The following is a 16,251-nucleotide window of genomic DNA, read 5'->3' as shown; positions in this document are numbered from 1 at the left end:
CATGATTAATATTAACGCTATCAAAATGCACCATTTTAAAACACAAGGGATCCGTTGCTCTTCTGGGCGCTGATGTAACTGAGTTATAGCCATTTTCGGAAGGATATTTTCAATGTCATTCATGTATGTGAGATTCCATGACCCCTGGATATATCAATAACTCGTTTCTTTGAGGAGACTATTTTAGTTAATTGCGATCGTTTTAAATTGATGATTGATATCAATTCATACAACGGCAGTCCGATGAATGACAAAATGGTATATGATAGGGCAATTTGAGTAAATCGTTGCGCTCTGCCTCTCTAAACACGAACTAAAAATTTTTGAGGTGGCCAGAGCTTTGCTCTGATCATGTAAGCCCGCTAAGGGAAAAAATGGCCTTTTTCAGGTACAATGAGTTTTTTTTTTAGAAAACATAAACTGTTCTTTAGAGTCAAACGTTATATCTATGCAAGTCGATCACTGGAGGTGAGAGAGTGCTGTTTGGTATTCATGGTATTTGGCTCACTTACACCTGTACGCCAAAACCGGTTTTTTTTTTAATTTTTTCGCAGAGAGTGCTGGTTTTGCTCCTCGTAATAACTGTGTTCTTGCATATATCACATATCTGTCAGTGATCGCTGATCTCGTGGTAATCATGATAAATGCAGAGGTTGCTCATGGCTAAACTTTTCAGTTTTAATAGCACTCGCATGTATTTGAACTAACTGTATTTTGACTCGATAAAACAGGAAACAGTACGGGGACTGGAGTTTTTCCTGTAGACCCGAAGCTAATTCCCTCAACTCTGCTCTTTGCATTGTTTTTATGCTTAGCGATGCATTAAACTGATAAGCTTGTTATTTCCGGATGGTAACAATACAAATTATTGTTTCATTATAAGTTTAATGAATAGGAACAGTTATGTTAGACACAGAGGGGCCGATCTGGTGCCTCGTTATGCCTCTACGGAAGGATCCATGAGGAAAAAAGGAAGCTTTAAATGATACCCTTATTTTTTTGTCTCAGAATAGAAACTTCGGAACTCCTCCAAAGTGTTCTTTAATTTCCTGACAAGAAAAATATCCTATTGGTATCCGGGGAATCAGTTAAATCCGCATTTTATAAAATTGCTCTGATCTAATTATCCATTTTCTTTTACGGTTTCAATTAAAAGAAAAATCATAACATGTATGTCCAATTTGAGCTTTCGAAAGAATACTCGTTCTATGGCATTTTTTCACTCTAAAAGCCTCAAAACAAAAGAAAAAAGTTCTCTGCTTTTATGCCTGATGTAATTCTTCTCTTTCGTTCAGTTTTTGTTCATATTCTCCCATTAATGTTTTCTGTCTGAATTTCCCATTGCTAACCAGAAAGTTGACTAAGCCACCTTTTTCCAGTCAACCTTTAACCGGTGAAAATCCCCGAACTATGGAAGAGAAAGATAGTGCGGAAACTCTATGCATTCTGATCTTCAAGTATATTTAATACGTACTTTTAGAACAAACTATACTCAATCCATTCTCCTTTGACGCAGGGCACTTCCACGCCCTCTGAAAGAAAGAACCGGAAGTTGATGACTTGGTAACCCCGAGATAAGTCGGTTATCCACCTGTCAGACCGGATATGTTCGTGATAAGAAACACAATGATCATGCGAATGAAGGGTGCTAGTGCCTTGATAATCGCGTACCACTGGGACTTTTTTAAGGATTTCATCTCTAAAAAATGCAAGGTGAAATTGTTTGAGATCTAGATTTTACACGCCATGCAATATTCCAAAGTAAAAACAACATCCCTGCAAGCAATTTCGCTCTAACCGTGATCAATGTCAAGTTTTCAGGGTTCCGGTGCCTTATTTGTATATAATCTAATTTTGATCCTAACATTTTATTCCGACTTTGTAAGTAAGTATATAAGTATGGATATTAATTAGTCTTGGACATATTTAACGTAATTTTAATTCCAGCTTATTTTCTCCTTTATTAATGAATGTAATATTATTTGCATTTACTTTTGTCGAGCGGTTTGCCTCGGGAGACTGGGCAACCACTCCTCAAATAAAGCCATCTTCATATCTTATCTCATCGAATCTAAGGTTAGCCAGTATTTCTACCATAAATAGATATATGTCATTTCTTGTTATTTTTTTTGATAATATTATTTAGCACTTGATGGTGGCTCGATTTTCCCTTTGTATACATTGGCATACATTGGCAACATTGGCATACATTGGTATACATTGATCATGTATACCAAGAAGATATAAACATATACATGATTTTCCTATATTCATAGTAGAATATAAACTCCTGCGTATACTTTTCGCTCGACCTCAGTGGAGCCATCACCAGCTAACTTGCAGTTTACAAGTATTAGAGTGTCACATCACTCCTGTATTTTCTCCCAATGCACATTTTGAGGTTGCGTACGCCGCAGTGAGCTTGTTCTGACGAGCGACCGGCAAATTCGCCCAATTTACTCGCACATCCACCTATATAACGTGGAGATATGATAACGAACGACCGCAGGTCGCGTCAGTAAAGCATAGAAGGAGTCACCGCCCGCACAAGAATGTGCTGGAACTACGTCTTAATTTCTGAAAAGCATTAAAGAAAAAACCCTCCCGCAGTCAAATGGACATAAATTTCATTCCCTAGTCATCACTCAATGTTTCATAAACATGATCCACATGAAGATAGATAATGCCTCTGGAAACGCTTTAAAAGTGTTGTCAACGTCTATACCAGGCCCTCGTTGACCATAGCTGGCCTAAAGTTTTCTCAATATCGCTGCGTGACTCGTGGGATGGTCGTCTAGCAGTTATCGGAGAATATTTGACAGCGGTTAGATCTTTCTTATGCGCCATACAGCGATAATTATAAATGTAATTAACTAGGTCTGTACGACCTGCATCGGGGCCAAATCTGGGGAGCGACGCATCGCACTTTAAAGTCGGATTTTTCTCACCGGCCGCTTGAAAGCTACCCCGGAAAGATATTAAACGTGATCCTCTAATTTGCAAAACAGGTTAATTTTTCCTCCGTACATCAACCCTTTACGCGATTTTCTTCAGGACTGTGCACGTTAGTGGCAAACTCTCTGAGAAAAAGGTTTCCCAAAGTGCCTGCGTGTTTTTTATTTTTTTTCAGCCGAAACAGCGTGACTGTATATTTTCATAATGGATGAAATATGACATCACTTCTGCAGAAACCCTCAGACGTGAGATCAGTTCCGGAAACTTATCGGGTCAGGTCAGTATTTGTTTCTGAAGTGTTTGGAATTCGGAAACAGTTCAAATCCTAATAACTACTCAAGACATATGAGAATATCTCAGTTTATATTGGGGTTAATCCTGTAATGGTGTAAGATTGTTTGCGCAATATGATTGCGTAATCTTCAAATTCGCGGCTCAATTACGCAGTTCGGCCAAAATGATGCGCTCTAACAGTTCAGTCCAGCTTCATTGCGATGCTGACCTTTTTAGAAACAATATCTGGAAGGAAAACTTACACTTTGTTGATATTACGTCAACTGTCGTTTGATAAATTTTTAGTTATATTGGTGATTACAACTGATTTGATGGCTATCTACTGTAGACAAAGCAAGCCTGCCTCTCTTATCCAGTCTGCCTCAAACGCTGAAATTGGCAATTCAAAATCAGCAAGATTCAGTTTTCCATTTCCTTCATTGTCCCACATGAGTCGTGGTCTTATTCCAAAAATTGTTTGTTGCGTGCAACAGAAAGGATGTTACAATATTACAACCGGATTGTCGCTCTTAAAATTAAATCCGTTTTTCGTTTTATGCCTTTTTCAAGAACCTACTCAACTTTCTCATAATTCCCCAATAGATTGGTTCTCAGAGACATTGTCATTTATAAGCTGAATATCATCGCTGTCAAGAGCTCTTGACATCACGTATTCGGGTCTAAAAGGGAATGAAAACTCTCGTTTTTTGACGTATGCGAAATACCTCCAGTCCTCAAACGTTAATTTATATTCTCGGAAGGGGCGAGATGAATTGCCCGGCAGCCACAATTTTGGGCATATTACTATAGTCAGAACATCGAGCATGATGTCGACATAAAAACAACACTTCGTGAAAACTCCCATGACGTTGCAGTTCAACAAAAGATAAATTCTGTAGCCTGAGTACTGTCAACAGTGACTCTGCTTTTAATTCCTTGCTCGCACTTGAGGAATTTGATCCATTTCAATGTTGTGTTCTGAACTTCGGTAAGCCTTTTATGCTCAGCAAGTTTTAACTGTTCATTGTAAGAATAGAAGCGGAAGTTAGCTCTTAAAAGTTACCATTTTGATTGTGCATAATGTAAAATTTTGAAATACTTTCGGGCATAATGCCATGTTTTCTGGGGTGACGCTCAAAGGCATAATTCGTCTGACCCTAGTCCTCGGTGCGCAAATGTCAGATGTGACATGATGAAAATAATTGTCCAAGAAAAAAGACGGATATAATGAGCAATAACCATGAAACTTAAAGCAATAAATTTCACGAAAGACTAAGAAAGTGTCTTGCAAAGTCTTACGAAAAGCGCTGCAAAGAAAGTACAGCGGCAATCTTTCGTTCTAATCACTTTCCACTTTTTTATGAATTTTGTTTAAGTTTGGACGTGGTGTGTATTAGAAGTTTCTTGATCTGGTAAAGACCTTCTAGCAAAACAAGATTAACTGCTGAAAAACTGCCTGGGGGTGCTTCTGGAAAATTCGGGATGAGCATGTGCGGGATGTATCTCGAGGCCCTTCAATGACCTAAGAAAGTGTTTTCCCACTGAATTTCTCTCTCACACCTTAATAATACCGAAAAAAGAAGAAAGAAAACCGCGTTCACTGAGAAACATACGATCAAGAGATAATAAAGTCGGTAATTATAAACTCTTGACCCGATTAAAAACACAGAGAGTGAGTGAGAAGATCTTGACCACTATAAGAGCAAAATAATTGTAAACATGTGTTCTGAGTTTGCGACCAAAAGGGATGAAACTTTATGACAACTAGCTCTGTATACTGCAGAGACAAGTACCCCTTCACCCTCCCTCGTAAACTCAATTGAAAGAGTTACTAGAAACGGTAGAGTGCACTAAGCTCTGTCAAATCTCCCCGGGCCAAACTTTTCGTGGGGACCCGTTTGAAACGTCGAGAATAGTCGAAAGAGGAACAGGTCTCCTTTACAGATCGGTTTTTCTTCAAAATTTACAAGCTTCAGTAATTATTTACATCGTTGAGTTTAATATTATCTTTCTGAGCCCTTTGTTTCTTTCCTTATAACTTATGGTTATCAACGCATACGTATAGTCTTCATTCATTTCCTATCTATTTTCTTCATTCATTTCCTATCAAACTTGTTTTAACAATTTGCAGATATAACCAAATTCAAACGTAGAAAGCAATCTTCCAGTTCTGACAAAAGACCTCATTTGACTTTCCGACTTTCACCGGCCAATATCAAAGAAATCTAGAAACTCTGAGAGACCGCCACGCAGTCGGCGCAATTCAACCACATCAATGACGTTGAGCACAACGTGCAATTATTTCGATGTTCTTAGGGCTAGTCACTTTCCCCAAAAAACTTTTGAAAATATTGTTCATTAATTGCGTTGTTTTGTCTTCCCTTTCCATTTCAGTTGATCCATAATGTCCTCTGTCACTCTCCTTCCCTTTACGATTACGTCCTTAGGAATGACCTTCACCACGGCTTCAACCTGGAAAAGGGAAAAGTATACTGTGGTTTAAGCGGACAATTCCCATCCGCATTACCACTCTGGCAACGATTCCATGAGTAGTCATGTCAATCATAATATTTATTATCCGGCTGACGTCCCGGGCGGTTTACAAAGGGATCCTTTGAGTGTTGTGATCAACTCAAGTTGACCAACTGGGTGGGCATAAGAGACTTATCTTGTCCGCTCAGGAAAACCAACAGATTAGCCCCTTTAATGGGCCATTTCCCCTCTCTTAGTGTACACCAAAGTCCAATATTTACGCTTTAAACAATCATTATCACATCGAAGAACACACTAGTCTTAAGATTTACTTTCTGTAACCAGAAGTTTCCTGTGGATAAAAGTAACGTCATCGACGTCTAGTCTTCCAAATAGCGCTATATTAACACCATAATTTGTATATCTTTTACCTGTTTTTGCGCAGATAAATTCTCGAAATTTCTCGGTAATTTCCGTGTATCTATTTCTCCAGCTTTGTAAATCTCCTCAAGCACTAATCTAATTTTAAAAAAAATCGAAAAATAAATAAACAAACTTATTTAAAGCCCAAGTTTTAAGTCCAGAGTCCAAAGGCCTGCCAGACGAGAAAGCAAAATTGTCGTTAAGTGTCTAAAGTCCGACTTAATGTTCGGGTGGGGGGCTTCTTGTGCAAATTCCTAACCATTCTCTGTGATCTTAATAAAGCTGCATATCAGTTTGCGTGTTACATCGGAAGACTTGAAATATCGCTTGCTCAGCTAGCCTAGGATTTAAAAAGGAGGGAAGCGTCTAATCTGCTTAACTCTATTGTGATCGGGTTTGTTTGTTTACACGAGCACAGCTAAAAATTGATGGTAAGTTTCCGAAGAGGAAAAAAGAAAACACCTGTAAGAGAAAAAACGTCTAAAACATTCTTATTTTTAAACCAATAAAAAGAAACTTCGCTTTGAACGAACACAGCACAAATGGGGCTACAGATATCGCTCGTTGGAAAGCCGATAGGACTAACAAATAGATTCTATGCTGCCGTGAGTCTGTTCAATTCAGTAATAGATCACAGATGATGAAAAAATGCGGTAAGAACAAAAAGAGGCACACGATGCACAGCCGCGTGTGTCACTGATGTTTTTACCACATTTTGGGGTCTTCTGTGATCTATTATTGTACAGACCCTCGGAAACACTTGATCTGTTAGTTTTAAAAGGCTAAAAAAAAGAAAATATTGTTAACGGTGACGTCATGTACGCGTCTGTCTCCCAATAGATCATGAGTGAGAACCACTCAAACTGCGTGTATAATTCAATTTATCATATAAAACGGAATATTTTTATAGAGATTACTTCGAAGCAATAGGAAAGTTTTCACCACACCAAATGATAAAGTTACAAACGAAGAAGAACTTAGCAGTGCCTTCAGTTTAGAGAGACAGCACAGTCGAATGCTCAATACATTGAAGTGAATGTCTGGTGGTCAAGGTTTTCGAATGCCACCGATGACAACTATCTGGACATGTTAAGGTCGGCGTTGTGGCTAAATGCCACATAAATTGCGGATACAAGAAGCCCGTGTTTAGATGGGGTGGGAGGTTTGAAGCATTATACTCCCAAACAGCTCATGTTCCCAAAATTGAGCTAAGCTCTGATAAACGGTTAACTGGCTCATATGACGACTTCACCTTTTAACTGAGTGTATCACAAATATCTTATATTGATGGCTTACTTGTAATTTTGTGAATTCATAACCTGGCTGCTGATGGCCATTGTTTCAACAGGGTTATACGCCTGCAAAACAAAAATAATGAATTTGCAGCAACGACTATAAAAATACATATGGTTATGCTTCAAAGCACACAAGATTTTTTTTCAACAATGGACAGTTTTCTTCTCTGTATGTTTTGTTTTCTCCTGTTTTCTTTCGTTTTCATTGTCTTGGGATTTGGTTTTGTTACCTTGTTTCATTTGTTGGTTTTATTCTGTAAACAGAATTATGACGTGTTATTGTTTTGTTTACCTGGTGAAACCAGCCAGTTGGAATAATTAATAAATCTCCAGCCTGTTGAGTAAAAGAAATCGCTTGTGCTCTGCGGAACTTTGGATACTGTTTATAGTCAGGGTTAAAAGCATCTATTGGGCTACAAAAAAATTAATAAAATAAAGTAAAATATTCAGCATACAGAGTTTGAAATATGAAAATGGTTTAATTAAGCCTCAATATGTTTTTTGTCAATCAAATTGTTAACTGCATCATGTCACCCATCATTTGTGATCAAAAAACTAATAATCCAAACTACAAAGGAAACAAAAATCTCAAACGTGATGGGATAATAGGAATCTAACGTAAGCATTAGCAAGACAGTAAACATACCATTCTTATAGATGGACAGTTCACATGTCATACATCATACATAAAAATTTTTTATGTGTATCTGATCAGATACAAGACAAGTTTTCAAAAAATATGTCAAAATAATATCATTTTTTTAGAAGGAGTTGGGGTAATTGTGGAGAACAGCTCCTTGATGATAATATTGTTACCAAAAGATTAGAGACTGTCGACCATCTGTTGGCTGACTGTAATGGCCAACAGATGAGCTTAAAACTGTTGGTTGAAAGTCAGTCCTCTGTGGGCCAACAGTTGCCTAACAGTCCACCAACAGACAGCCCACAGGTTTTTCCAAGGAGTTGTTCTATAAGTTACCTGTTTGTGTCATTCAAGACAGTTTGGAGCCATACTTCCAAAAAAGGCCGCTTCACTGATGCCTGATTTTTATTCTGATAGTGACTATAGAATGAATTGACAACAACTTGCTCCCATTACCATTAAGACCAAATAAGAAAACTAAACATCATGCACATCAAATGTTAGGAACTACATATGTACTAATGTAATGTTATTTCATTTTTTTGTAGATTTTACCTGTTGTATTTCAAACAATCCAGTGGAAACCCGCATCTCTGATTTTTTCTGACATATAATAAATGATCTTGGCCAGGAGGAAAAAGCTGAAACATTGAAAGAAAGTTAAAGTCGCAACAGTGTCTAAGAAAAACTCACAGCCAATCATTAGACAGAAAGCATCTGTACCTTCCACATTTTCTTTCCTCTCAAAACAGCATTTGTACCAGTCCAGTTGTAAGGATCTAAATAAAAACCAAACATGTTTTTTTTAGGTTTTTACTGTTGGGAAAGTTGACCTCTGTGAAAACAATGAATCAAGTTCACTGATTCATGATCTATTGGCCTGCTACAAATGGCAAAATTAAAGTAATAAAAGTAATCAAGCAAAAATTCATAAGGCATCAAAATCTTGTGATATGAGTTAGTACATGTTGCTAAGGTAATTAGAACCTCTCAAAAGTACCTTTGGTCATCTGTCATCTTAAATTAAAAGCCTTACTGAGTTGTCATTTGGAGCCAGAAGGAAATGGAAGCCCGCTAGCTATCAGACCAACTTGCCCCGGTTACTTTTAAAGACAGAAAGGAAGTATTTTTGAAGCAGTTCTAGAATCAACATCTGGCAAAAAAGTTAATCAAACATGTCCCAGAATGCTGGAAAACAAGGTTAATAGAGTATGCCCCCAGACCCCCTTAATAGGGCATGTTGCTAATGCAACATGCCATGTGTGCTGAGCAAATACAATTCAATTCAGCCACCAACTCTGTTCAGATTCTACATCTATAACCTACATCTCCAAGTGAAAACCTTACCACATATTGCATCAACACATATTGGACAAACGTCAGCTATAGAGACTCTCTATGGTGGCCAATTTATACAGTCCACCCAGATGATTAAACCAAATCATCATATAATGTAACCTTGGTCAACCTAAGCAAATTGCCAAGCTTGAAAAAATGTTGATAACTATTGTTACCCTTCACAGCAATGACAAAAAAAATGAAATTAAAAATAACAAAACAGTATTATAATAACTTTGTACCTATGTGAAGAGACGACCTTGAGTGGGCTGTACCCCAGAGGAGCATAGCATTCCATGGTCGAATCTCTTTTGGTAACAACTGGAAGAAGTCTTCCCTCAAATACACCTAGTAAAGGTGTTTGAAAATAAGAAAATTTGGCATCACTCACAAATTACTAACCACACCCATGACTGTTTAGTCTAAAATAGTAGGCAGATGGCTCTTTTAAAGGCCTGGAGGGCAAGGGGCTGGGGGCATGATCTCTTGGAAAGTTTAAAATTCTTAACTTTTGCAAATCTGTTTTCTTGCATTTAAAGGTCTACATAATGTTTTATTGGTTAAGAATATATGAAAGTCATATATTTGAACTGCGGATAAAGAAGTGAATGAAAGTGATCCTCGCAGTAATTTGCACTACTTAGGCAGTAGTGAAAATAAGGCCTGAAAAAAATTCAGGCCTGTACGGGATTTGAACCCATGACCTCTGCGATACCGGTGCAGCGCTCTACCAACTGAGCTAACAAGCCAACTGGGAGCTGGTCATGAAGTTGGTTCTAAATAAACCCGTGAAGTGATTGAATAAACAGTTAAGAATATATGAAAGTCATATATTTGAACTGCGGATAAAGAAGTGAATGAAAGTGATCCTCGCAGTAATTTGCACTACTTAGGCAGTTCAAATCCCGTACAGGCCTGAATTTTTTTTCAGGCCTTATTTTCACTACTGCCTAAGTAGTGCAAATTACTGCGAGGATCACTTTCATTCACTTCTTTATCCGCAGTTCAAATATATGACTTTCATATATTCTTAACCATTTATTCAATCACTTCACGGGTTTATTTAGAACCAACTTCATGACCAGCTCCCAGTTGGCTTGTTAGCTCAGTTGGTAGAGCGCTGCACCGGTATCGCAGAGGTCATGGGTTCAAATCCCGTACAGGCCTGAATTTTTTTCAGGCCTTATTTTCACTACTGCCTAAGTAGTGCAAATTACTGCGAGGATCACTTTCATTCAATAATGTTTTATTGTTTTCCAAGAAGTCAACCAATTTGAACAAATCTGAAGTAAATGATATTTGTCTGTACAATGGCATAATAATTCAACCACCTTACATTCACTAAATAAAAGATGAAATTTAAGATATTTGGCTTATGGCTGGTACATAAAGATGGCTGTAACAATTTAAGCCCACACTGTCAATTAACATTTACATAGAACTAAATATCAATAAGCAAGTTCAAACTCATGTATACTAAATGTACCTGTTTATCCTAGGGGGACCCAGGGGCTGTAAATGAATTTAAAATCAGGGCAAGAGAAATCGACTCTTAACCCCCAGGTCTCTGAGGATGTTTCCTGTTCTAAAACACAAAAACTACTCACTGGCTGCCCCAAGTCTTCTCTAAGTTCTGGATTCATTTCAATAAACAGTTCATCTTCCAGGTAAGTCCACAACTCAGGTTGGCCCTCATGTACATGTTCAGCAAAATTCTTCAGGGGTACTGCAAATCCCTGGGCTTTGTTCAGAGGACCCTAGAAGGAACATTCAGAGTAAATAATTCAGTATCAGTTTTGTTTTCATAATTGTATGCAAGTGGGTGGAATTAATTTTACTAAATCCTGGTGCAGCAGCAGGTTGAATTTTTCTCACCCAACCATGTACACAGGTTTTTTCCAAAAAAGACCAAAATCCAGGAAAATGGCTAAAAATTACACATGTATTTACTGTGGAAGACATTGAGGAGATTTAAAGGGAGTGGCTGTGCTATAAAATAAACCATTAACCACCATTCAGAGGTAGCCAAGTGGTTTGCATATTGGACCTTAGAGGGAAACATCAAACTGGTAAGGGTTGTAGCATACCTTCCAGGAGATGTCCACATACATCTTGTGACTACTGAGTGGCATAGAAACCAAGCTGTAAGACCTAAACTTCATTGGGTCTAATTTTGCACATATGCACGAGTTACAATATTTTTGGCATGTACCTCCTAACCTCAGTGGCTTTCATTGATACTCTCTTGTCTCCGTAGTTTCTCACAAGGAATGATTTTGTCCAGTTCATTGCTTTCCAATTTTTCAAGATATCAGTAATCACAACTGGTCTGAAAGTGAAACAAAAAATAGATGAATAACACTACATCAAGTCAACAAGAGTCATAGGGATTGACACGGAGGGAGGGGGGGGGGTTAAGTAGCTCCTAAGATCTTTTAAATCTGAAAATTGTAAGTATGAAAAGGGATCCAAACCTCACTCTTTTGTTGAGTCTTAACCCTTTGACCCCACTGAGTGACTAGCATGTAATTTCTCCTAAAAATATCACCCTGAATCCCATATTAAGGTCATGAGAATAAAGCAAGTGATCACCAACCAAAACAGCTCTTGATTGTGAAAAAAATTCTCCTTGTCAGCATGTTAGGAAATGTTTGAGAGCAATATGGAGAATATGCATTCTTTTGTTAGAGTGAAAAGGGTTAAGGGCTGCTTGGCCCAGGAAGGCAGGTACTGATTACAAGATGTGACTTGGTTGGGATATTAGTTGATAACAGCTACATGCACACTCCTGGAATTCATGAGTTAGTTTCCCTGACATCTTGCTGGTACCCATTTACACTACTGGTAGAAGGAGACATTGTGTTTTGCCAAAGAACACAGCCCAATGGGTCAGCTACAGGTTGGACCTGGCCTGCAAGATCCTGAGTTCAGTATCCCTAACACTAGGTCACCACTTCTCTCCTCTACCCCCTGCCCTCCCCCCCCCTTAAAAAGAAAAAACTGATGGAAAGAATCACAATGCCATACAACCTGAGTTGCCCCTCCATTCTGTTCATTACACCTCGATTTCGTGTCATAGAAAAATATTGCGAACGTCAGGTTCAAGAGTAAAGTTGCTTACTAATAGTCAAGTTTTGGACGCAAATTTTTTCCATCTAATTTGCACTAGTCAAACGAGGAATACCTTTTCGCGTCATAACAACGAATAAACTCCGCTAGAGTTAGATTTGAACGGTGATCAACTGTGGAGTTGTCCATAACTGAACACGGAACTTCCGCATCCTGCTTTGGAGTTCCAGAGAGGCCTGCCAAGAGGGAGCTCCAAGTGCGTGGGAATAATTTACTATTGTTATCAAAATACAGCGAGATGATTCCAGTTAACATCAGAAGAGTAAAAATAAAACATCTCCAAAGCCACTGATTTCGAAGATTTTGGCTGGTTTTCCCAAGTGTCGGCGATAAGTCAGCATTCAAAGTTTTAGACGAATTGTCAAACTTAGACTCTTTGAAATAGGTCGACGGGGAAGACTTTTTTCTCTCCCGATGTCGAGTAGATGAACTTTTAGCCATCATGTACAGCAAAACAAATCTCTAGCCACTGCATTCTTCCGTTCGTTTCCCTCCAGAGTAAATCTCAATTAATATTTTCTTGAGACATTGAAGCGATGAATTCTCTTTCTTTCTACAGCATATTGATTCAAAACCTATCAACACTGGAACCTAGTCATGTGACTACAACAAACATTTGTGATTGGCTAAATTCTTTTCCATGATAAATCTATTTTTTCGCGCTTATTTTTAAACATGGCAGCTTGAAGAAGCAGAGAGAGATTCGCTCACATTGACATAAGGGGATAGTTTGTGGATAAATTCTCCTTGAGGACATGCAAAGATCTTCTCGTATGCAACGTGAACTGAGCATTCTAACAAAAGAGCCACCGCCTGGAATCTCTTGCTGGGCGATTGATGGTCAAATTGACAAACTTCAAGCAGGTTTTTGAGTTTAAGTCCTTCTCACTAATGCACAATAATCTCCCACGCCATCAAAGTGTCTACAATCCTGAAAACTTGACGCAAATGTAAATCTCGTGCGAAAAAGTTGTCATATGTCTTATCTTTCAGAAATTTTAGGTTCAAAAGACACCCCTTATAATGGAGGCTGTTTTAGGCTGGAAATACAAATTCCCGAGAGGTTTGTTTGAAATGGTAGTATTTCCGTAGTTCAAATAGGGTCCTAATCAGAAGGGGTCCTAGCACCACTGTACACAACTTTCAGTACCCACCTATCTTCAAATAGGTGGGAAGTAATGGAATTCTCTATCAGTTTTGACCCTTTTCACGTTAGGATTGGTATTAATATCCATCACACTGCTTTCTTTACACTGGTGATCATTTCCTTTATACTCGTGCCCTTTACATTAATTCAAGGGTGATACTGTCTGGAGAAATTATACACCAATCACTTAAAGGGGTTAAAGGGAATTAACTGTTTGCCTGGCTACTATGTTAAGGATGCCCTAGCAGTTAGAAATATAACAAAACCTTCTTGTGAAACATAACTTTTCCTGATTTTTCTATATTCAAAGTTATTTCATCAGGCAAGTCAAGACTATGCACTTTGTGGCTAATTATACCCCAACGTAAAGGATTAAATTTTATGATGATAACTAATTGAAGTTCATTACCTATAGGTATCCATTTCATCCTCCTAAAGTTCGCTTTGTCACAAAGATCTATCATCCCAATATTGATGGAAGTGGTCGGATCTGTCTTGATACACTTCAGATGCCTCCAAAGGTGACTGTGTAATAATGACAGATTTATCTTAACCATGGTAATATCAGTTTAACTGTACCACTGAAGCTTCCATACAGAATGTGCAGATTGTGAATCTGAAACCATAGAGTTTTCATTTTCTCCATAACTAGGAAGTCACTGACACTGACTGCATTTTTAGACCCAAAAAACTTACATAGCCCTTCTAAAATTACCTTACAATGGCTGCTCACCTGTGAGGTAAATTAGTCTTATTTCCCTCTTTTCCATTTCTTTAGTTATACCGCTGAATTATGAAAAATCAAATTAAATTTTGAGATCCACTGTTATGTAGAGCTTTCAACATATGAGTGTTTTACAGAGCTTGCATTTTCATTATTTTCCTTTTTTCATGTTTTTCAGGGAGCTTGGAAACCAGCATGGAACATTTCCACTGTGCTGACATCAATCCAGCTTCTTATGGCAGAACCAAACTCTGATGATCCTCTTGTTTCAGAAATTGTAATGAATATTGCCAAATACACAATATTTAATCAATATTCTTATTACATAATTGTGCACATAATTTACAATGGCTGTTTTTGTTCACTTTTTCAGTCTGATGAGTATAAATACAACAGACCACAGTTTATTAAAAAAGCAGAGGAATGGACCCAGAAATTTGCAGCCGGTCAGAAAGTATCAGCTGCATCAGTTAAGGTGCTTATTAATTTTCAATAACATGTTCACAATGCCAATAGGACCAAGAAGGATCCCACTTGGTTTTCAGTCACACAATTGATCAACAAAATTGGATGATTGCAAAGCTGCAGTCTTATATGATAATCATGGGTATTTGGCTATTGACTGAATAGGTCTTTAGGTTGTGCAAGCTATTAATTATAGCACTTACAATTTCTGAAAAAAATATATATACATATATATATTTTTTTATGAACAGAAGGGCTTGTAATTCCAATCTTTTGTCACTTCATCATTACACTCTTTGACAAAAGCAGAATCTAAAGAAGAAAGGGAAATGAATTGCACCTTTCCTTCAATAATATTATCCTGTCCACTCACAGAAGCAACCGATGAGTGATTTCTGTCAGAGTGTTATATCAGTACTTTGCTGATCAGACAGATAGTGACGGTAGAGAGAAAAGTTTACAATGTCTGGCAGAGTCACAGTGAGGTGAATTGATGCTGAGATCCTGGAGGTGAAAGGAATATGATTATTGATGATTTGGCAGCTGGTTTTTAACGTAACAAGTCACTCAGATGGAACACTCAGCATGACAATAATTATTGTAGAAAAGCTTTGTGAGAGTCTCTTCAGGTTATATTTGTGTAATTCACATTTTTGGTTATCTTTTGGATCTATCTGCTTCTTTTAGTGAGCAAGATCCTAAACAACCACCTACCTTAAAGAATCTTTATTGTATCTAACTTAATCAAAATTTCCCTGAAAACGCTGTTTTATTAACAGGATTCACTGACTGGGGCAAACAAAGAAGCTGAGGACAACAGCAACTCAGAGAGTGACACCAGTGATGAGGATGAAAATGAAAACAAACCTCCTACCCACCCCACCCAGGGTGTCAAGAGAGCGGCACCTGCCCAACTCCCTGGAGAAACCAAGACACTCAGACCAATTAATTATTAGACAGGCTTGGAAAGGAACTGGAATTGAAATTAATGCTTTGCAAAATTATCTATGCAAGGGGTTGTATGCCTTTGTTTTGTAAGCCCTATATAATGCATGATTAGATTATAAATAATGTTGCAGAATGCTATACAATATATTTATAACCTTTTGAATAAGATGAAAATAACATTGATAGTGTTGCTGAAGTAGTGAGAATGTACAGTAATTAGCTATTAAAGGTGTCTTTAGATGGAAGTACACTTGACTTACATAAGTCTTTGCCAGCTAAATCCCATCAGCAATTTTTAAGGCAGAAGCAGCCTTAAGACTTAAGGTACTGTTGAAAGTGGTGGCCTTTTTTCCCAAAGGCTATCTTAAGTTTAAACCATAGGGGAAGAAAAACCAAACTAAGGTCCAGGCCAGTTGGAACATAACCTCTCACTTCCCCA

General features: G+C 37.9%; 2 protein-coding genes and 1 long non-coding RNA gene across 5 annotated transcripts; 2 read left to right on the top strand and 1 right to left on the bottom strand.

Moving 5' to 3' along the window:
- Positions 1 to 2,001: 2,001 nt before the first annotated feature.
- On the top strand, positions 2,002 to 9,057 carry LOC149048846 (uncharacterized). 3 transcript variants are annotated; one of them, XR_016185067.1, is made up of 3 exons: positions 2,002 to 2,076; positions 3,131 to 3,232; positions 8,610 to 9,057. It is a non-coding gene; the product is annotated as an uncharacterized LOC149048846 (long non-coding RNA). The 3 variants fall into 3 exon arrangements; XR_016185066.1 differs by lacking the exon at positions 2,002 to 2,076 and adding an exon at positions 2,617 to 3,008; XR_016185065.1 differs by lacking the exon at positions 2,002 to 2,076 and having other exon boundaries at positions 3,098 to 3,232.
- Positions 5,166 to 13,114, bottom strand: LOC113668467 (uncharacterized). The gene is made up of 10 exons (XM_027184363.2): positions 12,584 to 13,114; positions 11,620 to 11,728; positions 11,007 to 11,156; positions 9,642 to 9,747; positions 8,785 to 8,840; positions 8,617 to 8,702; positions 7,711 to 7,831; positions 7,420 to 7,481; positions 6,132 to 6,219; positions 5,166 to 5,700 (listed from the first exon to the last, which is right to left on the bottom strand). The coding sequence occupies exons 1-10, from the start codon at positions 12,970 to 12,972 to the stop codon at positions 5,587 to 5,589; spliced, it is 1,281 nt and encodes a 426-aa protein (XP_027040164.2). The 5' UTR covers positions 12,973 to 13,114; the 3' UTR covers positions 5,166 to 5,586.
- Positions 13,115 to 13,170: 56 nt separating this feature from the next.
- On the top strand, positions 13,171 to 16,060 carry LOC113668420 (ubiquitin-conjugating enzyme E2 T). The gene is made up of 6 exons (XM_027184311.2): positions 13,171 to 13,392; positions 13,522 to 13,591; positions 14,091 to 14,196; positions 14,578 to 14,676; positions 14,773 to 14,874; positions 15,644 to 16,060. The coding sequence occupies exons 1-6, from the start codon at positions 13,284 to 13,286 to the stop codon at positions 15,818 to 15,820; spliced, it is 663 nt and encodes a 220-aa protein (XP_027040112.2). The 5' UTR covers positions 13,171 to 13,283; the 3' UTR covers positions 15,821 to 16,060.
- Positions 16,061 to 16,251: the final 191 nt, after the last annotated feature.

This window comes from Pocillopora damicornis, chromosome 3, assembly GCF_964200805.1.
Source record: "Pocillopora damicornis chromosome 3, jaPocDami1.2, whole genome shotgun sequence".
NCBI classification, from domain to species: domain Eukaryota; kingdom Metazoa; phylum Cnidaria; class Anthozoa; order Scleractinia; family Pocilloporidae; genus Pocillopora; species Pocillopora damicornis.
The sequence above is the reverse complement of the archived record's forward strand: the minus strand, read 5'-3'. Positions and strand labels throughout refer to the sequence as shown.